Here is a 26,134-nt window from a genome sequence, read left to right as displayed (position 1 = left end):
GAACAATTTAAACAAGTCTTAGACGCAATATTCTTGAGTGCAAAATGAGCGTAAATACTCCTTTCTGAACAGAGGTACGAGAAATCTAGACCTGAAAGAATTCTGCGTTTCACATATAGCCACAGGTTGTAAGAAATTTAGCAGCGTAATTTTGCAAGGATTTGGGACAGAATTTTAAGTTAGGTCAAATCTGCGTCTTGTGAGGAAATATTTCTGCAGCCCCCAAGGGAAGCAGCTCTCACCATGTTAATGAAGGTTTCGGAAAAATATCACCATATAGTGTGTTGTATGAGAGAAGTCCCACTGTGACAGCTCTCAGTCTCAAGTGTTCAATAGACTGAATACACACACAGACAGACAAAACGTCAAACAATAAATCAAACGCAAGATTGTGGGTGTAATAAATATTTCTATACTGTTAAAATTCCACTGTACGCCTCAAACAGGTCAAAGACATAAGCACCATATTTGGCCCTAAAACAGCAAAAACCTGCAAACTAAGGTTATTGGAAAACATTAACTGCATAATCTTAAAATTGGCTACACATCTTAATGTACTTTCTTCAGCTTTCTCTCAAGAGTCAGCAGTTATGTCAGAAATGACACTTTTAGAATTGTGGAAACAATAAAATATTAATTCAAGTATAGAAAGCTCCTCTTGGTTGCACTGTATTTGTTCTTTTAACACACTAGATCACACACCTATGCTAGTAAAATGTAGGTAACGTATGACTCAAGAGAGCATGAGTCACAAGATGAGAAAGGAGACAGTTTTGCAATTTAAATGGAAAAAGACCATTGTAACCATTTATGAACTCCAAAAACAAATAACTAGTCAACAATTTATATAACAGAGAGTTGTTGAAACTGGCATTTCAGGAAATGAAAAGCAATGTGCCATTAAGTGCTTGTATCTCCTGGGAAAATAAAAAACGAAAAGTTCACTTAAATTCTTCTTTCTTTACTCATTTAAACAATTTCCTTTTCTCCTTGCCGTGGGAACGACAGGAGGTAACAGCAGCTCTACTCCTCTAAAGGTACGAATTCTAACCTCAAAAAGGGTAACAAGGGGGAAATTACAACTGAGCTCATAGGGGTTTCAAGCATCTTTCTCTAGAATAAGAAAAACAGCAAGAAAAAAAGACCAAAATAAGAAACATGCTCATCTAAACACCAGTTAAAGAATCCAACCGTCTTGCCCATACTGGCCCCTGAGACTTAGACTAAGCTTTTTCTTTTATTCTTTTTTCCGTCCTCCTTTTAAACTTATCTAAATCTTTCACAGGTTTTCCAAATAAAGTTCACGTGATGGTTATTTTAAGTTTGCAGACCAGCTAGAACTCAGCTAAGTAGACTTATGTTTCTTGGCCCCAGGATATAAATCTGGAAGAAACATATAAACAAAATTATTTCACCTTCAGCAAGTATTCTCAGTGTTCACAGCAAGCTCACTGGAACTCAAGCTACAGAGGAATACATCATATTCCTACCATAAGTATTTGTGTTTAACCATAGCTATGCTCTGCTGTCTGTCCTGTAATCTTTGCTTGCCTGTCCAAAGCTAACAAGAACTGAAAACTAGGGTTAAAGTAACAGATCACAGGAAGAAGAAAATTAGCAGTGCTGTAGCTGTCCATAGCAACAATATAAAGCTTGAAATATTTATTTGCAAAGTGAACCTTAATTCTACCTTCAACATCAAGAGAGTCACTGCCACTGTATTTTCAGAGGGCAATTCCATTTCCGCCCATCTGTCACGAGCAACTGCCTTCCTCTTACTCCACCACCTAAGCTCCATCTTTTAGGCAGCTGCTACTTCAGTATATTCACATACTGTCATGCAATGTAAATGCATAAATTTGTGTGCAAGTGTAGTTTCAGTGAGTATTAAAAAGGTGCATGTTTCCACAACACTAGACTCTCAGGATTCCTTTACTTCAAAGACTTATCTAACTTCTATTTCTTTTGACTCTGAGATATCGTAACTCTAAGAATTTATCCTTACAATGCAGCTGTAAGGCAAGGTATGTTCTGTGGTGGCTGTTGTAATTATTCGTTTCATTTCAAAACATATCAAAGGAACTCTAGATGTCTTTGCCATAAACAAAATCCTTTGCAGTCAACATTACTACTTCTAAAACAGATTAAAAAAATCCAATAAAATCCATATAATGAAGTTTATTAATAAATTTACAGTCTAAGCTTCACAAATTACATTTACCAAATACTAAGGATGGGATATATACAAACTGTCTTTGTATTAAAAAAAATCCATCCAGTTAAATTGGTTTTGTTACTCCTTTCTTCTGTTGGGGTGGTGAATAGCAGTGTAACTGGAGGCTAACTTTTGCTAAATCAAAGACTTGTATCATCATTACAGTCTAATAAACACGGATGACCAAGTTCACTTAAGACAGCCAGTCAGCAGCACTTCAATAAAGGCCAGACAGTCTAGTGAGAGAAGTGTGCATCTTCAAAAAAAAAAAAATGTTTGAAAAATAGCTCAAAGTCCATATTAATTTAGTAACACTCAAGAATGATAAAGACAAAACATTTCTTGTGGCTAGGAAGGTGGTGTAAAATGTCCTGGTTTCAATGGTTGGATGAATATTTAGCACTAATGGAGCTATGTCGTGTCTCAATGACAGGCAAGTAGTCCTTGTGCTCAATTATCATTCCCTTTTGACAGCAGCTGCTGCATCACCCATGCCAGCTGCAATAAGGACCCCGGAGCGCTTCTTTTCCAGTGGAAAATGCGCTGAGCCAAGTTCAGCTGTGCTGAATTTTGCTGGCACTTGTGTCTCCAGGACCACAAGGAGCCAGCCCAGGACCCCATCAGTACAAAGGTAGATGGTTAGCTGTGAATGCAGTTATGCTCTATGAACAAGCTTCACTACAAAACTGTGAAAAAAAATCATTTAATTTGATAATTATCTCAAAGGTCTCTGAATTTGTTAAGTAAATGTTAAAACAAATACCACTCTATAAAGTGGATTTTTTCAGATGTAGCACATTGCACTTCAGTGGCAAATAAGTCAGAGTAAAGAGGCTATCTGATTTGCAACTTTCAGATCCTAGAAACAGCTCTTTTGTTTTAGGCACCTGAGAATATAATAAAAACATGATGAGCTGTTTTGTTGGCTCCCTCAGCGAAAATAATCATCACCAGTCATACACTGCTGCTGAAGCCTCTTACAGCATTTGATACCACTGATCAATGCAGACAGCTCAGAAAATGCCTGTAGGCAAGCGTTTCTCAATTTCACAGACGTCATTAAAGAATTCCAACAAATCCTCAATCTTTTTGAAATAACAAAGATGACAGCTACAATTGCTCTATAAGCAACACACTGGAAAGTGGAAGATAATCTTACCTGCTTGTTGCACTCCATTGCAATGACCAGTGTATTTAATAATTAATAAAAAGCCTATTTTGTATGGTGATAGGAAGATCAAGAATCAGAGGCGGGCCTCAAACTATTTAGAAAACATGCTCACTGGAAAGGTTTTATTTCTTCTAAGTCACCTGAAAAATTCCTCTTTAAAAAACTGACTGGGATTATTATTTTATCCAGACTCAATCAGCTTCACTCACTCCACTGCTGAGATGGTCATAAACCCTGAAGAGCTCTGTGGACAGCCTTGTCTCCTAACCAAGGCAAGTAGGAGTCGCTCAGATAACCTTCCAGGAGGTGGGCTGCACTCAACGGCCCTAATAAATATCAATTAGTTGTTCCGTCTCCTTACACAACACTGGCATCAGAAGGCACAGAAAATAGGACAAGTTACACTAATAATACAGTGCTAATTCATAGTGTATAATTACACTGTATACTGGCATGCCCCTAACATAAGTGCCTTTGACTTGAAGAAATAATGATTTTTTTTTTGTTGAGTTGAGCTTTACACAAATTAACATTGCACGGAGTGTGTTTCAGAGACACATGTACAGAGTCTGAAACAAACAACAGTAATAAGAATTTGAGCTTGGTAATACAACTGAGCTCTCCGAGACCTGCACCCCTCGGTGCATAACGTGCCCTCCATCTCCAGAGGCCTTGGGCTGTATCCTCTGGAGACTCTTACGCATCTGACGGATCTACCCTTGTATTTTCCTCTTTCAGAATGCCTTCTGGGAGAGTTTTCTCTCAGAACTGTTGTGGCAGATCAAACACCATGCCTTCCATAATTCCTCAAAATTTTAAAGGTAAAGCATTCTGCCTTAATGATAAACAATTTAAGGGTTAAGAGGCTCTAATTTATCTATCTCACTGCCTATAAATACCTCTTATTAAGAGCTGGCTCCTCAGTGAGAAGATCCTTAGACCTTGTTGAAGCAGAAAACTAAAAGTGCTGCTAGCACTGCAGAATGCAGACAGTTCTGCAAACGCAAAATTCAAACTATCCAAACTAGGAATGATTTTAACACACTTGAAAGCTAAGTTCTAACTGAGTAAGTTTTGTTAGATGCAACTGCAAGAAATAGGAAAAAAACAAGTCCGGGTCGCTGACTCCTGGAGTCTGCAGTGATTTACTTCCTGACTTGTCAACAAAAGACATTTCAATATGGGATTTCCTAAAAAGAACTGTCAGGTTATGTGCTATTGCTCTTTGAAGCACACATAAAGGAACAGGTCATTCAAAAAACAGAAAAAGAAATAGCTCACTTTTCCAATACGGCTTTTAGGTACCTAAACTGTTATCTGTTTCATTTCAGTAAATCAAATTTTTCGGACACAATTCTTAGCAGAGAAATATTTGCACGTGTTTTCCCAGACGAGGGCAGGAACAGCTCCATCCGCAGTCTGAGAGGGCTGTTGACTACACTGACGTCACCTTCGCTACGTCAAACGGTGGAAAACGGCAGCTTACGCGATGCGGAGAGCTGCTTCTGCGGGGCTACGGCAGGAGAGAGGCAGCTCAGGTGCCGATGATGCAGAAACTGCAGCCACACACAAGGGCGTGCCAATGGCTAAAGCTGCACCAGGGCAAAGAGAAGCTAAAGCAACATAGCTTATTTTATAAGTTAATAAGGATGGCTGTTTTATATGATTTAAACGCGTTTCTTCAATGTAAGAGAGGAAGAAATACTACTGTATTTCAGGGGGGCTGCTCCGAGGTGTTCTTAGAAATGCCTCTGGAGAGAGCTTCCTCCAAGATGTACATACACAGCAACAGCTGATAGTCAGCACCCACATTGGGTAAAAGTCTTAAAGATCTCAAACTTGAGAGAGTTGAGAGAGTACATCACAGCAATGTGATGTAGTTTTCTCCTATTCATGCTTTGCTTCATAATGAATTTGCTATATTTATTTATTTTAGACACAAAACATACTAGACAGGAGTTATGATGTCCTGCTTACGCAGGAAAACCTGGTTATTTGTAGACGAAAGAACTAATCCCTATGAATAAGAGAAATGAAAAATGGCCACTTATTTCAGTTTGTACCCTACTCCGTGAGAACACGGCGCAAATGGTGAAGCAGACTACTTCATGCTTAGTCACCAGCAAGTGCCAAGATGGATTCACTCTTTGAAACTGGACTGTACTCTGTGATGCAAAAATTTTCCAGATATAGAAATCAAGTGTCACAGCTGCACAGCTCAGATGACATGATGCATGAGCACGTTCAGGGAGCCTGCACGCCTGATACCACTCCACACCACGTTCACAACTGGCTCACTGAACAGCCACATGATTTAGCTGCACTTTGAAAAGTCAAACATGAACCGTCATTAAAACGTTCTAACTCAGTTTAATGATGACAGGATTTTTCTTTTCCAAGCACTTATTTGAAAAGACTCAAATCTATGGTGTAAAGCATACAACATTCTTATCAAAAAAATCCACCAGCTTAAAACACCTAACACAGTATGAATGCTAACCCTGTACCACAAAAGGCACACTAATATCTTCATACTGTGCTTCCCAGAAGAGCAGTATATTTTTAAAATTTCTTGAGAGGGAGAATGTTTGATATGTCTATTTCTCATCTAGTGTTTTTTTTAAAAAAAAGTTCACATGCCTCATCATCTTGATTTCTATTTTCCACAGATGTTATTGCTTTACAATCTAATTGGCTTGTTCTACTCCAAAGCGAGACACCTGTGCATGAACTTATATTCACAAACTTTTATTCTTCTTTTAAACACTGAAATTAAGAACTAGAGATTTAAGTTAAAATAAAGAAATTTGTTTTATTAGTCAACTCTTAGCTATATTCAGCTGAGGTAAACCACCTGGCAGCAAGCAGGGAGATGTGGTTCCATGGATTTATAGCAGGTTTTCCTAGCTGAACTTCTTAAGGCCTTGCCATGAAATAATTGCCTTTAAATTGCCACAAACAGAATGATCTTGGCTTTTGGCAGCATTACTGACTTGTCACAGAGAAAAAGCTTCATATATGCATTGGTTGAAAAGTTGCCATTTTAAGATTATTTTAAAAGTGGATTTTTATTCTATATGCGTATATGCTCAGTGACCTTGACTAGTACCTAAATAATGACATTCCCTAATGACACATTTTATTTAAGTGAAAACTAAGCGGAAGGCAGAACATGAACACGATCCCTACTGGAATGCATCCTACCAGCCATGACAACAGCTCTGTTTAGACAAGCAGCCATCCCACAGCAAGATTTCCTCCTTCCTCCACTACCAAGTCTGACCTGCCTATCTGGGGATTTCTCACCTGAGGACAGATCTCAGTAGGCGCAGGCTCAGTAGGCTACGTTGCTCCAGCACAAATCTTCCTAGCTCTCAGGCAAAAGTCGCAGGGGGAGCACAGCTGGAACTGTGCTGTCCTTGGACAGTCGCTAACAGATGGCTACCACGAGGGAGAGAGAAGAGCAGAGCTCAGACTCTTCTCATCGCGGCTTGGGCTGGTAGAAAGCAAGTCGCAGAGCAGAAGAATCACAATTGCCTTCAAGAGGCTGCGTGAAGGTGAGTTTGAGGATGAGCAACCCTGACTGTGACATGACGTCCTGCACATCCTGTAAATACCTTGACATAGCTAAAATCATAGATTAGTAACAAGCAGAAACAAAACATCTGCTCTGTTGCATTTATTTTCATGTCAGAGGGGCACAAAAACCTGTTTCATGCAGCTACTTTTCTCTTTCTTATCCAGCTGTATTATCTATGTTTCTTGGAAAACACACTTGCAACTATAGAAACGCCAGTCACTCAGGCGCTGATTCTTCTAGTGGGTGTATTTAACAGTCTAAAATTCTGTAATATTTCTCACTTGTAGAAACCTTCAAAGCTGTTCATAAAACTTTTCTAAGGTAATATGTCCCTCGACACACATATGCAAAACATCTAAATCACTTGCAGAGAATAGATTTTAAGTTTAGCACTTGCACTTAAAATACAATTAACATATCACTAAAAATTTCTTTTTCAGCTAAATAGTAGCAAGTGACCAAAGACACATTCTTACACCACAGAAAATACGAAGTTAAATGCATTAACCAGAAAATCACTGGAAAAATGTATATATTTTATCTAAGCTAAGAGCACGCACATAGCTACCGCAACTCAGCTACGCATACAATAATTCAGTCATGTGCCCAAATGCCTAGAACACACCCTCATCTGTGATTAAGAAAAATTATTTAAATTAGTAAAACTAATTTCTGAGACAGTAAATTGCGGCAATCACCCTCTTTTCCATAGGTTATTATCAGCCAGTCTAACCACTAAATCTGAAGTGTCAGCTTTGAGAACCATTGCCAGGATCTTTTCCGAATGAGTCACTTGTGAAAACACAAGCTAAATATCTCTCAGCAGGGTCATGCTTCACATGTTTTTATGAGAAATGAAAATCTTTGATATAAAATCTTGAAGGGACCTTTTAATTTCCTTTATTGCTGTTCTTTTTCATATGACAGTTTCTTGATTGCAAAGACTAAGTCATTATCTACCTTAAAGGAACATGAAGCTGTGCCCAATGCTCCAGAAGAACGGCCTTCCAGATTTTGAAGCACTGAAGCTACATTTACTAAGCTGCATACGAAAGCTATACATTTAGGCTACTTTGTAAAGCAGGCAACAGCACAACGGGTCCACTTATCCACTTACTGCTGGCATTAGCAGAAGAGCACAGCACACACAGCTGTTCTATTAGCTACACCAGTGCCCAGAATATTTCCCGACAAAAACATTTAGGCTTCTATCTTTAACATCAGCAACAGCAATTGAATTGCTTTGTACTTATGTCCATGTTGTTACTGCAAATTAAAGAATTTTCAGAAACTCTCAAAAAAGGGCTTAAGAGGAAAGGCACTGTTGTAAAGAAAGTACCACCTTATTCACATTTTAAGAATTTCATTTCCTATTCCCTATTTCCTATGCGCACTCCCTGTTTTGGATTTGTCTGGAATCCACATGATAATGCAAGAAAGAATAGGGAGAAAATACAGCATAGAAGAAATGCATCATAAATAAGACGTATTTGTGATATATGAAATGAAGGATTTAGGTATGAAGGAGCTGCACTGTTTCAGCTGCTCTGGGAAAATGTCCACTTGTGATTTCTCATCAACATAGAAAATGAAAGAAAGATCAGTCATGTATCACTTATTTCATGGTTCCACAGTGCAAGAAAGTACACACAGCTTCTGTGGGCTAGTAGATGTGCAGTAAACTTGTCCTGGGGAACAGATCCAAGCATCTAAACCCTGAACAGGAATGGGATGGCTGAAGCAACCAATTTAAAGATGTGTTTGACTGAAATCCTTGCTAAAAGGTTTTGAGAGATACCCTGGGAATACAGGAACTGGCTTAGGAATTAGGAAGCTAATCCATCCAGTTCATCATCTCAGCTTCAAACAGCAATCGGTAACAGCCAGTTCAGAAGAAAATATAAGCAGAAGAAATAATAGTGGGCAGATCGAATTCTGACTTTCCAAAGGTTAGTTCAGTTACGGTGACTAACTATGAACAGAGCAGAAATCACTCCAATAAGATAATGATGTTCTACATCTCTCAGCAGAGAAAACAACATATTACAGCCCTTAATTTTGACTCGGCCTTTACTGAGGCTCACCTGATGCACCACCATAGGGTGTAATTCAATTTAGTGGAAGAAAAGCAGCAAAGACAGTGTTCAAAAACACTTCCATTTTACTGTCAGTTTATCAGTGTTAAAAACAGGTAATTTTCCTACCTGCTTATATTCAGATTCTCTTCCAACCAGTACCTGCAGGATGTAACCAACAGGATCTCCCTTCATGGGTGGGACCATTTCCCAGGTGATTTCACAGGCATTTCCTTCCAGCTGGGTCACTCGAGGGGCTACAATAAAAATAAATGCAGTAGCACTTTAATATAAAGACTCTACTGACATGTCACTCATTTTACACGCACTGTAACATATAACAGAACATTTTTAAAGAGAACTTCAGGACATAAGGTTTAGTAGCAAAAAAATCTGTAATTATGCAGCTAAAAATCAGATTGCCATTAGAATTGAATGGAAGAAATAAAGCTGAGGCTGGCCTGTTAAATTACTCAAAACTTCCATTTATTTCAAGACAGTCTTGCCTGATTAAGTAGTTCAGGATTCTTGTAGTATCAAACTATAGCAAACACTATGCACAGAAAATTGGATGCAATTTAGATCTGATTAACACGAGTTTACTGTAGAACATAGTTCACTTCTGTAGAACTAAAGTGATCTGGCTGTAGAGTATGTCTTATCTGTCAGCTGTGCAACCTGCAAAGGTTGTACAGTAAAAACCTTGAACTTTAAAAATCCAATTGCAATGTCATGCACTGTTTTTTTCCAAGCAGAAGCCAATTCACAAATTACACTTGCATTACTAAAAGCAGAAATTTCATTATGTTCTAAGCAAACACTTGTACCCATGGAGATGTCTGTCCCACATTTTAAGGCAGCTGGCTACATACCATTGAAAGCAAGCACTAAAATCAAACTTTTCATTCAAGAAAAAGATGAGAGAAAGAATGAGAGAAGGGAAGCTAAAAAATGTTCTATATTAGAGATGAAGCCCAGTCTGGGAACCAGAAGTACAAGCATAACTTTAAATACTTGCTCTCATATCTAATTCTGAGCCTTAAATTCAGATAAGCAGACCTTATTTTAGCCTATTTTTAGTGAGACCTGTAACCAGTGCTTTCACCGGAAATGCAGGAGTGATGCAGAAATGCTGCCTTCCTTGCGAAGGGATCTCTCGCCAGCGGAAAGCTAAAAACCCCGCGCTCTGCCCCGCTGCGCGGCACGGCAGCGGCACGCGCGTGCGTACAGCCGAGCATCTGCCACAGGCAGGCATCAAAACCGCCGCGGCAGCGTTCCCGCTCCACCGAGCTCTTTACGGAGCGGAGCCCGCAAGCACGTGACCGAAAAATTAAACTGTGAGGAACAACGGCGCTAAACATTTTACTGAGCAGTTACTGTGTGCACGTGCAAGGACACGAGCTGCTTAAAGGCAATAGAGCTTCGCAGCCCTGGGAAAACAGACAACAGAGGCTATCAAAGAAAAACGCTGCTGCTGCTGCATACATCACACGAGTTTTAGACTAATTTGCTGCTACCCAGGAGGAACACATGAATTACATGCAGACCCAAATGAAATCAATACCTATTTACTTCTCCCTGCACATCTGCCTGTGTTGAGCCACTGGTAACAGAAGCCTTCATCGCAGCTGACAACATCCTTAGCTGCTTTCCCTCCTCCTTCCGTGCCTCACCCTGCTACACTTAGATTTTTGTCTGACGTTTACCAAACTCTGCCATTAACAATACTGCTATTTTAGAGCTGGCAACAGCAGGCAAATAATTAGGATACTTTGTAGGAGAACAAACACGTGCTTATGAGGCATGGAAACCTGTACAAAGTTTATGTTGCTCTAACACTGAAGGGAATCAACACAATTATTTTGTTGCCTGCCTCAACAGAGCTGCTCTCCCCGTGGCACTGCTTTCTCACGGCAGTGCTCGCTAATGCAGTTTTTGTTATGCCTTTTTCTTTATTACAGCCAGCGGTCTGTCACGTACCTACGGTCCCAACCCACACATGACCCAGGGTTTGCACACTGTATCTTAATGGTTTGATATTTAGTCCATAGCATGAGTCATATCTAACAGGCACTGAAAACTCAAGCAGGAAGGGAGTTCAAAACAAAGCAAAAATCTAAATGAGACCTGAACATACTAAAATGGATTTCCACCCAACAAACAGGGACGCGAGGACAGCGCGCACTGGCTGCCCTGGGCTGGCTTTGCCCATTTAGTGCCAGTAAGAGAAGCAATGAGACAAATAGTAACATACTGACTTAGCACGTGGGTCTCTGACAAAAATACATGCTCAGGCTGCGAGGCACATCTTCACTGCTAGCATCCCCTCCATGAGCCTGGTTCACCCGGCGGGAGCTCCCTCACTCGCTGGGTAGGCAAATCTCACCTGAGGACAGCTGTGCGGTAGGAGGCGATAAGCATCCCTCCCCCTCGGGTAAGCGTAACCCACACTCGAGCTCCGCACCAGACAAATACAGGTATCTTCGTCCAAAAGCAGCACTGGAGCAAACGCGAAACCCCAGGCAACGTCCATGGGAAGATGGAGGCGGGCTGCTCGCATGCACTGATTCTAGTGTAGTGAGGCCAAATCTCCCTGTGCTCCCTCCGCACCCAGGGCGAGACAGATGCTCTTGGGGGTGGTTCAAAGCAGTTAACTTCAGGGCCAGGGAAACTGCACGCTGGCAGTGCTCTCCCCCCTCTAAACCCTCCAATCACGAACGGTGTCACAATCACCCAAACCAGGTTTCAAAAACAGCAAAGCAAATGAAAACTCTGACAAATCCTAACGGTTGCTATTTCACACAGTGCATGGTACTGTTTGACAAACGAGTTTAAAGCACAAAGGAAAAACAGATCAGTGTGGTATCTGATTTTAGCTCTGTTTATCTGACAGCCAGTACAGCAAATCTGCTGCCTTCATAATAATTTTTTATGAACGGACTTGAACGTAGGGTAGACTTCACACAAAATAAAAGAGGTTTTGTTATAAAACTCCATTTTAATTAGGTCTTTTTTCTTCTAGTGGAAAATATACTAAATGAGATAATCTACTATCTTATGCATATGAAATATCAATGATTTTATAAATTGAAGAAATAAACTCTAAAGTGCTAAGCTGAACATCATCTATACACTTTAAAACAACACGCAACTTTACTAGAGCTTACGTTGGCATGTATACATACATACATACTATAGCACTTATATCCCTTATTAAGTGTTCCACTAAGCCATAGTAATAGAGCAACCTCCTATAGAACAGTAGTGGTTTGTACAACATTTATGTTGCTCATCTGAGATTTTCTTCAGTGATAATTTAACTTCCCACCATAATCCAGTTTCACTACTCTCAGCAATATGCAAATAGAGCACACCAATTTCTTACGCACATTATTATATACTTAGGTATGGCCTTATAAAATTACATACTTAAAAATTACTTAAATAATTACATCATTCTCATGTATGTAATATGTTACAAAAAATCTTCTATCTACCTTTGATTGCAGGTGGGACTGATTTAGTTGTGCAGAAGGTGCAGACTTCTGAGAAAGGTCCTTCCCCAGCATCACTGACAGCCTGTATTCGAAATGAGTAACAAGTGGATTCTGTCAGCCTTTGTATCTTGTACGTATGACTCGGTCCCCTGTAAATTGGAATAAACCTGGAAACAAAGAAATTGAGAAAACAAATTACACCAGAGTTGCAGTGACACTTCTGGCTATTATGCACAGTGGATCAAGGCATCTATATTGTGAAAATTGTCAGAGCATGCTTTGCAAAGCTATTAAACCTAAGTATAAAAATGGTATGTTATTAATATATAAACAATGATTATTAGATTAGGGAAATGAGGAGATCAGTCTCTTTTGCAATTAAAACTTATCTTGCAAAATGATTATATGAATTATGTGCAAAACCTTCCGTCAGTGCATCTCCTACTACCTAGTAATCAAAATGGATTAACTGTGTTCTGCTACAACACACCAAGAACGCTGTTAGTTTAAAAATAATTAAAAAAAAGATTAAAACTTCTAATCTTTTATTGCTTGACTTGGTTCTTATTCCCACACCAGATCTTACTGTTGTCCATGTCATCATAAAGCCAGAGTAACATTATGTAAATCAGGACATAAGGATTGGGGTTAATATATTATACGCTTTCAGTTTAAAGAGTTTATAGACTGAAGATGGACAAACAACAGCCGAGACAAACACGCTCAGAGAGAATACACTGCGGATCATGTGTGCAAAGCAATAGGAAGTGTATGATTACAGAGAGGGTATCAGATAGGCAGGCTGGGATGCCAGTTGACAAGATTTGGGAGACAACTGTAGTGATGTGTCTGCTTGAGAACAGGCTGTAAGAGCAGGAGAAAGATACACTAAGGAAGTGGCTTGCAAAACACTTCCTTGGACAATGCCAGACATCACCACGCGTTGTTTCCAAGAATATAAAGCAGAACAAAAATCAATGGCACTTAGTCAAAAACAAAAAACAAAAAACCTCAAGTTGCTAAAGAGAATCTGGCTTCTATTTTCAGTTGCTCTGCTCAGATAAATGTTTTTCAGTATGTCATACATTAGCCAGCAACTTCTAAGCATTTCTTTTCTCTAAAGACCTTGGGCTCACAGGGGCCGAGCAGAACGGGAACGAGGGTTAATACAGAGGAAGCGCTCGGCATGCTGCACCAAACCATTCAGCCTCTGCTCAAGAACAAGGTCTTCCTTGCAAGAGTCCTGAATCTGGAGAATATAAAATTCACCAAGTAGGATGACATGGTTTTATGAAGATTTAGTATACCTATTCAAATATCCTAACTATTTCAGCTGATTTGAAATCATCAGGAAGCCAATGAAGTGATGTGTTTTTGACCTCCCTTATCTAGGCACTAGCTCTATCCTGGATAATAAGTCCCGACCCCTTTGGCTTTGCACAGGATGTACAGTATAACCAATTTGAGCATTTCAGAGAAACTGGGGCTGTCGTTAGCTCTCAGGGTCAGAAATCAATTCATATTAAATTATGATTGAAATCCACAGAAGTACAAATAGAGAGACCAGGAATCATCTGTAATAAAAAGAAATGTTCAGGTAATTTAAATTGCTGAAAATGTACTCTGAGGACTAATTTGACTTACTACCCTCACCGAGTTTTAGTTAGCCCCTCACTTTGACTACAAATCAAAGGTCAACATCAATAAATTTTTAGCAGCAGATTTTAAAGCCTATTCCTAAAGGAAATTTTTTCAATCATACGCCTGTGCAGTTTTAAGCAGAATTGCCTGCCAGCCCAAGTTTTTGAGGTTCACATAAGCTGCAATGGCAATTTTCAAAAGACTTGACAGCAGGTCTGTTGCAGGAGTGAGATTTCTTGGGATTCACCACATGATCAGCAAACCACAAGCATTTTGGATAGTGTTACAACTGGAAATAAGACTGCTCAACTCTTTCTCTCTCTCTCTCTCTCCCCCTCTTTACTTTTTGTCAATCACACAACTGTCTCCGAAACCACCACAGTACTCACAGAAGTGCACAGCCTTGTCTCTCACTCTCATCTAAGGCTGTAGATACCAAAATAGATGCAATGCAATATTTAGATTAAAATTGTCCTTGCAATCATCCACGAAGCTAGGTAAGCATGGGAGGACAAACATACCTTGCCAGCTAACAGACATGTACACTTCTATCTCATTTTGGGCTGATGATGAGGCCCTTGCTAAACATATTGATAGAACAGCAATGAATTTTAGTTCTCTAATTAGTGTTTCATCTTTCAAATACGATCAGTCGAGGTTTCATAACACTGAAAAAGTGATCTGGCAAAACACTTCAGCTTCTCCAGTCATTTGGGAATTGGAATAATATTCCCATCCACTCTCCATCTCCACCTCCTTTTACTTTTATATCTCTATCGCAAGGAACATCCATAAAGAAAGCAAAAAGCATTCCAGAAAAGCTCTCATCCATGGTCAGCACACAAGACAAATGAAAGCACATTTAGCTACCTTTCTTCAGAAGATGACTGTTCTGATTTTAGAAGGCTGATTATTAAGTCAATCAAATTCAATTGCTGTTAAGCTGTTCTATGATAATACTTCATAATTGTGTTTGAAGATGCATATCATGATGTAGGAAATGTAATGCAGACGGAACATTTCAACTTCAAAACATATGTGACTTTTTTGGTAATAATATAGTATTTTCTTCAAGTCTAAAGCAGGCACTTCATAATCCTCCAGAGTTATTTCTGTTATTTTTAAAAGCAGTGTAGTTCCCATTTGATGTAGCCTGCTATAGAATTGGAGAAATATGTCCTACCAACTTTTTTCAATCTCCTAAGTTTTCAGCTGAAGAAAGATTGCAGTGAACTTAACACTGAACCAGTGTGATTGCTTGTGACTGCAATGTCAGCATACATTACAAACTGCTACAAATAAGACAATTTGTTCAAATTAATGCAATTATCTTTTTTTAAAAAAACTAAAGACAACTTAAACATGTACATTTAAGTCTCAGCTTTGTGTACCTTTGTCTCCTTGGCAAGTCTCGTGTTGTCCACTGCTCTTTATGTTCCAAACCCTTACCAATTCTTTTCACTCATCTAACAGAGCTTTATATGATTCATAAACTGAATGCGAGCAGAGAGAACACAAGTCACATACTCTGTACAGCTAACACCACAACTTACACATTCAGCCACAAGAGATGGGAAGCTTGTACTAGAATTAAGTGCAGAGTCCAGTGGAGCTCTTCTCAGCCATTCTTGATGTGCAGCTAAGCTAGAGATACAGGGATGAGCACATGGCCTTACAAATTACCATTTGTTGCCTCCTCTACCAAAACAGGAATGCTCTTAGTTGGCCAAACTGCAATGTTCAAGCAGTTTAGTTTAAGCTTCATGTGAAACAGTGCCCAAATACTAATGCTGATGTTTGAGGCACACTTCCCACAGAAGGTGTACTAGCTGAGCCTGCCCCAGCCTCCATGAGCTGACTGTTCCCACCACCATGCTGCTCCTGTGGTGCATCTTTTTGTAGGGTTAAATGGTGATCTGGATTAGAGAACTAGTATGGGTTAAAGAGCTACATAAATAGGTTATTTTTATATTGGATTAGTTCCCTAGCCTGGTTCAATGTTATGGTAAAAAAGTTGCACTGGTACAACTTTGGGAATATTATGGGGACACAAGTGGTTTAAACAAAAGTTTTATTTTTGTCAAAGTGCCAAATAAATGCCAAAAGTTTTCCTGACCTAAAAAATAGAGGTGCATTAACTTTGGTTTCTTATTTCTTTCTCAATCTCCCCTCCAAGGTGGAGGAAAACTAAACACGAAGTATGCTTGCATCTTAGCCAAGTATGCATTCCCTAACACCCACCTTTCTGCAACTTTCTCTAGGGAAGCAGACACTTCCCAGAGCATCCTTCCCCTCTCATCTCACTTTACTGAGTTGAATTACTCTCCTTCCCAGCCATTCTCATGTCAGAAATGGATCATTCATTTACTAACAGACAGTGGAAAAGACAGAACATAATGTTCTAGAATGATTGTTTAGAAGATACCACTGCTGTTATTTTTTCATCAATACCTTTTTACTCTCAATCAAGATCTTCTTGGAAATGTTTTACATGTTGTAGTTATTTTGTTTCCTCCTCTTCAGTCACTCCCAGTCAAGCAGAGGATTATGAATGTGCTCACTCTGCTTTCATTCATTAGTTCACAGCACATTTTAATCAGCAGGTTCCTTTTCAAGCTCTTTGGTTTTGTTTATAGTTTAATAACACATTTGTTCTCACAATAATTCACTTTGGAAGAAAATCTAATGTATGGCACTGAATAAGAGCAATTTCAAGCCAAGTACAATGGCTAAGAAGCAACCTGAGTGATTCTTTTACTGTCTCCCAGAAAAACGTGGTGATCTGCTGCAATTCTGGCTGGAGAGAAATCATTAATACACCAATGATCTAACCTGGTGACCTGAGGCTTCTTTTGAGAATATGCAGCCAATCACATAATTTCAAACCAAAGTACATGAATTTCACAAATCAATAACTACTTTAATAATATTATCACAACAATAAAAAAATCCCCGTTTTCTGCACAGTTATAGCCCTCACCTACTCTCTAGACTGTTCCTCTATTTTGTTTAAAGAACATTATCAAACCCTCACTGGTTTGTATGGTTCCCCCCCCCCCACCCCACCAACAGCTCCCTACACTAGGAGGTGGCACCCAGGAAAGCAGAAGCTTCAAAACAAAAACATCTAATTCACCACAAGGGACAGAGAACATTCAGTTCTTTGCAGTATTTCAGCTAAAAAAAAAAAAAAACCCTTCCAGATCCTCTGCTGAGCATAGCTTCACTGAAGTTCACGCATCTCCGCTCCACTCACAAGCTCGGCTCAGATCACTGAGCTCAGTGCTCCGTGGGCCCCTGCACCTCAAGACACCAACGGGGCCAATGCTTGCTTATTAATGTTCTGCATATTAAAACTTGCCTGCATTCAAATCATTGCCAGCCACAGCTGGTGGGAAGGTTTAACACCTATCAGCTTTCAAATGAAGTTTGTTCCTGCTGATGCAAGAAAGCATCATTTAATTTTTACTAAATCTAGATGCCAGAAGTAGAATTTAATTAATTTATTAAAAGGCAAATGATACCGAGAAGAACTTTAGGTGGATGTCAAAAGAGAGGTACCTTTTCAGTTTTTCAAGTTAGGCTGTAGAGGAGCCCTGAAGCCAGGAGGTAAACAGGAAACATGATGAATAATAATATTATTCATCAATTAATACTGCTCATAATCCAACAGTCATCTCCTTCACCAGCTGGTAAGAGCAATAAGCACTTGGAAATCTCTCTATCAACCACACCTTAAAGGTACAGAGTAGGCTTTTATTCTGTTTACTGGCAGAGATACATGTGCAGAAATCAACACACATTTTTCTGTTCTATTTTGGTTTAAAATCTTCGGCTCCCAATGGAAAGTTTGAAATCAGCAACATCTTCCACCCCCAAATCTACCTTTTGCAAGTAGGTGCTGAGGGAAGGGAAAAATCTGGGTGGAAGTTCCTGAAAGGGTTTCACACCCAGTGACTTCCCCAGAGCCTGACTTCCCATCCTACCATGAGGTCAGGATGGAGCTGTGGAGCAGGCAGACAGGATACCTTGGTCTCTCTGACCTGAAGACATGGATCCTGAAAGGTACCTTAAAATATGTATATTTGTTTACAATATGTCTAGAAACAAGCCTCCTCAGTACACTTCAATCTAATTTTTGGTTGAGAGACGTAAAAACATGACCACTGAAGGAGACAAGTCTGTCTTATACTTAGAAGAGCAAAACTAAGTGGAGAGAAGAAAAAGGAAAGGAAAGAAGTCGTAAGAGGTGGAAATAGTTTTGCTTCCTATGTCTATCTAGCATATTGTATCAACTGAGAGGATATGCTGGACATTCCAATCCACAGGCTAGACCAACAGCACATGCAGCCCAAAATTGATTTTTTGCTTGCTTCTACTACATCATCCTTTCACCTACAGCTGAGTTTGACCATGCAACCCGTATTTACCATAGATAGTCACTTGTCACATATCCAGAATTATTGAAAATGGAAATACTCCTGACATATTGCCAGACAGGAGAAGGTTGCAGCTCCTTTTGGTTGCTGCTCTTTTATTCCCAAGGCAGTCTGCCAGGCTGAAGCCCTTTAGACTTCTTGGAAGTTGGCAAAGTAGTTGCACGGAACCTACATAAATTCTGCTATTTTATACAGGTGGGAGATGGACACACACTAAGAGAGAAAAGCAACTAAGCACCTTGAAAATCAACTTCTAAGGATGAGCTAGAGATAGTGAACAATGTTTAATACTGAGTTCAGTGAGTCCTGAGAAAAACACATAGTAAAATCTCAACAGCTTCAGGGCACATTCAAGGAAAAATAAAAAACAGATCAGTAAAGTATCTGACAAACACCCCCCATGTGGAACCACATAACAAGCCAAGGATCAGATGGAAAAAAAATGAATACTGAGCACAAGTTAATAGGAATTTGCAGCATTCCACTGAAAGATTAAAGGGAAATTAGGAGAACATCCAGTGGCCCATAATAGCTATATAGTCAAAAAGAAACAGATTACAAATTAGACCGCAAACAATACCATGGTTTATAATGGCAATACATTAATAATTAACTAGATATAAATAAGAGTAGGCTTAATAAAGCTAAAGCCAAAACAGGGAAAAAAAAAAAAAAAAAAAAAAAAAAAGAACTAAAACCCCACAGTTCAGTGATGATAAATCAATGCTCTTATATGCATTTTTTTGCAGCATTACAAACCACTTTGCAGATATGGTAACAATTATTTTTATCAACCTTAAAACAATATCTTCATAATCATTTATCAAAATAACATTCTTAGTCATCTGGATGGAAACAAAGTCTAGGATCTACTTTATCAGCTTTAACAAAATCAAGTTGGAAGTTAGAGATGTGCCCTCTAAGGAAAATCAGCTAACGAGCTCCTCACCATAAGCCAGACCCCACTAGCACTTCATATATTAGTTATCATACCGACAAAGTATCATTTTTCTTACGAGTTTGTTACAAACACTTAGATCTAGCTTTCATTACAGAGATAGTCTTTGGTCCTGACTGTGTTCTTATATATGATGAATATTCAGCTACACCCATGAAGTCTGATGGTGCAGCAGGTGCATACTGGGGAAAATGTAAGAGAAAATTGGATTAGTATAAAGGGGTTTCATTCTAACTACTGAATTTCCCAGCAAATTAGGGAAACTTTGAACATACTTACTGAAAAGCATTTAGTTTTGCGTCTCATTAGAGTCCTAATATCCTGAATAAATCTTATCTCAGACCTTTAATATACTTTTCTCACACATCACTTTGTCTCAAAAGGCGAGGTGACTCATACCTACTAAAAACGACATTTTATTCCTGTTTCTAGGAACAAGCTGAAATGCATTTACAAGTTTTTTAAACTGTCCCTTGGGATATTTTTTCTTTATTTGCCCGGCACTCACTACAAAGCCTCAAGTATCCAATCACAATGTTCTTACTACAACTACTGCTACTATTAATAGCAATACTCATCTATACAATGCAACATTATCCAAGTAAACATAGGCTATTTTAAAGACTTTTCTGAATGACGACTTTACTCTGCAAGCCTAGCTAAATAGAAACTGTGGCACGCCATATGTCTTGGTGTTAATTGTTCATTTCCTTTCATCATTTTTTTACTCAGTATGAAAATTATTTTTCCTGCAGGTTTTTGCAAAGATACGTCAGTGTATCTAATTGTATATTTTAATAGAATTTTACAAGCCAGTAGGCCAGATACATATCAATAATTGCTGTTAAAATGGGTGCAAATTGTTTTGATCAAATCATGAGTGTAAACAGTTTTCTAATCAGACTGCTTGAAACTTGCAGTAACGAGATAATGGTTATGCTAGTCATCAGAGGGAATGTTTAGCAATTTATCTCTTTTTCTATTCTGCCTCCCTGTTAATGCAGGGCAAACATACACGCCAAGGATGATACACAGCAGAAAAAAAAGGACCATTTCCCACATCATGTCCCTTAGATCCAGTGAAAAACTTGCATGTCTCTGCTGTTTATACTCAGGCTTTAAAGTCTCTACTCTGCACCTACCAAATAGGAACAAGGATAGACAACCTGAGCCACTGGAAGGTAACTGACAGCCTAATAAGCTTACAGCTCGGATGTCCTCTGCTGCCTGCACTAGATTAATAGCGCACTCCTTGGCCAAGGAACATTATGGGTGATGCCTCCTGAAATAAATGAAACGGCCTTCAAAAAAGAGCTGGGCTGTGGCACCGCTCAGCTTTCTGAAATCGTCAGTCTGCTGTTTTGTTAGGTGGAATAAAAGACTGCAAGAGCTCTCTGCGTACCGATCTGCATACCAAGTTTTTACTACTGCTTTACAAATCTTGGTGATGAAGTTTGGTCAGTGCACAGCTTCATAAGAAAGCACCACTGGGAAAAATGCCTTCCCTGCTGAAATTAATGGGTAAACTCCAAATGATTCAATGATGCAGGATTTTACGTTAATGTAAATTTGAGCATTAAGTCATCAGTCTCTTTTGTTGAAAAGAAAGTCTTCGGCAATCTCAAGGCAAGAATCTGCAGGAGTTGCTTCAGAGCAGCTGTCCCATAAAGAAATTGCTATGTTCGGGAAAAGCTCTCCCGCTATTCACACTAAGGTAAAATTTCCCAAGTAGAAAGGTATTATGTTAGCTGGTTGCAATTCCCTCCTTGGAGTAGCTAGAATTTTCCAGGGCTACCTGTATTAGGGTATGGGGTCAAAACTCGTTTATCCATTAAGTAACAACAAAAGCATTTACAGTTTAGATTATCAGTAAACATCATCTCCTACAATCCATTTGCCAAAGCAGCCTTCTAAAGAATAGTGATCCTTCACTGATATTTTTAAAGAGTATATTTAAATTACTTCTTACCCAACATCACCAAGGATTCTTTCTTAATATATAATTACAGATAATTCTGTGATTTTATGTGTACATGAAGGTCCAAATAAAAGTATCTCAACTGCAATATATATTAGTCTAAAAAAAACCAGAAGCAAATGATGAATGACCCACTAATAATGTATTTGCTAATTCTCCTTTTGAGACTGGATATTGTAAGCATTTCAAGACATTAAGTAGTATAATTAGTTGTAGGAACAACTAAAGACTAATTACCAGTGGGGGGGAGGGGAAGCATTACTATAATTAGGCTCATTTGTTTCATTTGGAGAGGAAAAATACACAGTAATGTGGAAAATAGTGCAATCTGGTTAACACTATTTTCTTGACATTACTAAGTCAGGAAACAAAGTCACAACTGATAGTTTATTTTAAAAAGAAAGAAATTTTATAGTCCTTTTAGACGTATAGGTCAACTGCTCCCAACTAACATTTCCATGTACTGTGCTTTCTAGAAAAAGATTCTTCTTCATTTCCACTTAATGCTACACATAATTGAAAGGACAAGAGATGCTAATTTGATCTTCCTAAATGTCACACACTGAAGAGTGAATGAGGGATAAAGCAGGTGCATTTCGGACACACACACCTTTGCCAGCCCCTACATTAATCAGTGCCAGAAGATTTCCAAGTATTCTGTTTCACAAGGTCTTGCAATCAATGAAACATTTAGTCTGCAGCAACTTGCCTGTTACACCTTATTATGGCATGGGAAAGTTAAAACCAATTCTTAATGACCAAGACACACTCAAAAGCACTGGCTGACTATCACTGCATAAAATAAGGATTTTATCTTTAGAAAAAGGCTATCAAAGCTATTGGGCTTGAAATCTGACTCAATGTTGATTCTCTTTTTGAAAAGGATTTGCTCACTTTGCTTCTTTATTTCTAAAAATTTTCAATGGCATTTAGAAGTTAACCTATATTTTAACCCTTGTGAGTAAGCAACCTTACAATACACGAACTGCTTGCACAGATTCACTGGAGAAGGGAAAGTTGTACCCTGAGTGAGGGGATTTCAGTATAGAGAAAGAATAAAAATCTTCTGAACCACTAGGGATATGACAGAGGTTAATCCTCTGGCTCAACGAGTCTGAGTTATGCGTAGCCTTCTCAAAAGTCAGAAGCTATCTCTTCTGTAAGCAGAGGAGACACTATGAAACTTTTCTACAACTCATTCAATACCATGAAAGATCCCAAAACACCCTTCTACATCATTTATTCTGTGTCATTTTTCACTATAGGCTGGCCTTATATTATTCCATTCAATGTCCATCGTTTACCTGCATTGACCTGTATTCCAGGATTTTTCACAGGCATTCACATGAATGAGTAACTGCTCAGCTGTGGTGGGCTTTATTTTATGGATACGATCTAAGAGCAGACTCCTATCACCACAACTAACTGCTGTTTCTACCAGTTCACATGTGGGCTGTTCCTCTCCATTCATTAGGAATGACAGCTCTCCAGAACATACACACTTCTTTGCTGGATCCTTTCTGCAATATCTTTCGTTGTGATAGATGCACACAACAGGGACTATGAGAGATGGAATAAAAAAATGGGTCTTACTGCCAAGACCTGCCAGCTCCAACTGTTCTCAAACAGGGCACCGAACAAAGATAACAACACACCAAACCTGCTCATATGCTGTGCCCATGCTGGTGGGCAGTCAATCAGCCTGAGGGCTCGAGGCTAGGGCTCATTTCCGATATTAATTGAACTAATTGCTACTGTCACAACCACTAAAAGAAATCATTTTATGAAAGGACTCCATTCAAGCAAAAGGAAAAAAAAATCAATGCAGTACAAACAAAATCAAGTAGTTTCGGTGCACCTTTGGGGGCTCACGTTTACTGTAATCCTAATCAAAAGCTTGGAAGACCTAGCAGAGGGACAAGCGCAAGGAACAGTAACTGCTCCTAATTAAGTTCTTAAGAGACCATTTGCAGTTAGAAAAGTTTGTGCAAAAGCAAATGGTGATGCTAGAAAAAGCTCTCATCCTCTGCTGCCAGGTAACATAACATTTTATTCTTACAAGGAAACTTATTATTTCTCCAACATAAAAACAGGTTTAAAACAATTTATGGTTCCTCACCATCCTACCTGCAGTGTTACGTGAAAGCAAACAAAAGAAGCCTGCTGGATGTTTCTTTATTGTTGACTTGATCACATGCTGCTGCAGGTGATAGGCTCCTGCCAAGCATCATTGCACTCCGAAGAAACTGTTTTATCAGTCAGAATTTCAAATGGGCATTTATATTCACTGAACACCTCTCAGTATTAATACAAGGGATAATGTACCCTCTCTGCATCTCTCCGAGTTGAGACAGTAGGAGGTATTTAGGCATTACTCATGGTGGTTTCATTACTTACAATTAGAGCTGTTGGGCTAGATCTTTAGCTGGCATAAACTTGGCACAGCTCTATTTAAATTAAAGAAATCACGCTAATTTACACCAAATTATCTGTACTGAAGGTCCCTAAAGATTATCTACTTGATACATCAATTATTTTATGTAATTAAACCAGCTGAGAGTGAGTGTTTCTTAGTAAATTATGAGCCATCTATGATATTTATTCATTGAAGGGATCAGGCTTAAGCAACATTCACATTGTCCTCCCCAACCCCGATTTTGGAGCTTCTTGACCACATCTGTTTGTACGGAAAAGACTTGCAATGTCCAATTCTGCATGTTCTGCACACTCAAAGCTCCCATGGCTTTGAAGAAAATTTTAGAGAGGGAAGACATGGTGGATGAGTCCCCCTACATTCTTATTTTGTAATTACTGCATAGATACCAACCTGATGCTGACCTCCTATTTTGCTAATGCCTCAATAGAGTTTAGCTGTAAAATTCTGACCACCATGCTGCCCAAAGGAACTTATTTTGCCCAGTTTTGTCTTAGACTTGCAACTTTGTGACCAGCTGATTTATTAATACACACAGTACACTGGGAGCAATATCTCAGTCTTGTGCATTCCAAAGGGTAAAGTAGTTACAATGCTGAAGCCCAATATACAGGCAGAGAAGTCAGTGTTTTGCTAGAATTTCAACAGTACAGCATGGATTTCAGTTTTCTGTAATATGTTTAACAGCTTTGTTATTTAATTTACTTGGTCTGACTACAGGCACAGAATCTTTGTTAAAACTACATTTTTAGGTAGGTTTGTAGGTACAGGATAATGAGGAAAACATTTTTTCTTACTGTGATTCACAAATATTTTATGATGAATCAGAATCTGTTTTCATTAACACATTGAAAAGAATGTGTATCTCCTACCTTTTGTTTCTGTCTTCTATCTGCAAGATATAGACCATGTCATCGGTAGGATGAAGTTTGGAACTGCTGTCTCCCCATTTCAACTTCAGGCTCTGAGGACCTGCTGCAGCACACTCTAATCGAGGAGGTAATGGTGGTAATGGCCTAGTTTTTGCTTTAATAAAGTGGCTAAATGGTCCAGCTCCAATTTCATTGACAGCCTGGATTCTGATCCTAAAGCAAACAACAAAAAAGGTTAATGTTAAATAAGGTGCTTTCACAATGTTCTTGACATACAAAAGTCTCAAGAAACAAAATAACCGTCTGGACCTCACTGGTCCACTGTTAAATACTCCCAGTGATCAGTATTTGGCTCTGGCAAAGGCTCTGTAACATAACAAATATTATCATCCTGTTTATATCGTAAGAACAGCAATGAAGATACCGAGAACTGCAATCAGGTAGAAGCAGGAAGACCTAGCAAAGCAACCTCTGAGCCTGATGGCAGTCCCTTTAACCACCAGAACAAGTGCTCAGGACATTGTGAGGTTATCTAATACCTTTTATCATCCTTACAGTCTGGTGCAATGCTAAAGTAGTATCTCATATTGTGAGCAATTGTGTTTCCTCAATGGTACTACAGGCACAATGAGTCACCACTTAAAGTAAGAACCTAGCCAGTGGGATTGCAAAATATGTAACACTGGCAGCTCTCAAAACAGACCACCCCTTTGCAGTCACAGAAGATGACATGGAGAACTGCTGATTAATTATCCTCACTGCGAGGGACACAGGCACAGACACAAGTGAGGGTTGGAAAACTTTACCTGTGTAATTATAACTAAATAAAACGTGAAAGGGGCTTGTGCTTTTCTAACACAGCTCAGCTGTAAGTTAATTCAGGTAAAATCATCAATTGAAAACACAGGTGTAGCAACCATAAAACCCATCTCCATATTGTAAATATCTCTGAAGACCAATGAATAGTATTATTTCAGCATCTATGATGTCTTAGTTTTTGGTTAACATTTTTATTTTTATATAAAAACAGTGTATAAATACGCAGTGAAAACCACTTCTGAATTCCTTTCAACATTTTCACTAAAGGTTTGTAACTTAAAGCATCCTATTTTGGAAGGGTCGTTTTCAAATCCGATAATCACAATTTGAAAGTCAAAATATAAATAACATATTTAGGTATAGTACCTAAGTCTGTGGGCCCGGGGCAATATTATTTGTTTTCAATCTCGTATTTTCATAGAATCATAGAAACAGTAAAGTTGGAGGGGACCTCT

At 38.9% G+C, this 26,134-nt stretch overlaps 1 protein-coding gene across 2 annotated transcripts in view; it reads right to left on the bottom strand.

Moving 5' to 3' along the window:
• The window catches only part of FNDC3B (fibronectin type III domain containing 3B), a 216,556-nt gene that overhangs the window by 3,527 nt on the left and 186,895 nt on the right, over positions 1 to 26,134 (bottom strand). For both annotated transcript variants that reach the window (XM_062582738.1, XM_062582739.1), the window contains exons 23-25: positions 24,861 to 25,073; positions 12,539 to 12,705; positions 9,171 to 9,298 (exon numbers count right to left, since the gene is read on the bottom strand). In XM_062582738.1, coding sequence (XP_062438722.1) covers positions 9,171 to 9,298; positions 12,539 to 12,705; positions 24,861 to 25,073 — 508 coding nt within the window. The remainder of the gene's footprint in view (positions 1 to 9,170; positions 9,299 to 12,538; positions 12,706 to 24,860; positions 25,074 to 26,134) is intronic.

Source organism: Rhea pennata, chromosome 9, assembly GCF_028389875.1.
Source record: "Rhea pennata isolate bPtePen1 chromosome 9, bPtePen1.pri, whole genome shotgun sequence".
In the NCBI taxonomy this organism is placed as follows: Eukaryota; Metazoa; Chordata; class Aves; order Rheiformes; family Rheidae; genus Rhea; species Rhea pennata.
The sequence above is the reverse complement of the archived record's forward strand: the minus strand, read 5'-3'. Positions and strand labels throughout refer to the sequence as shown.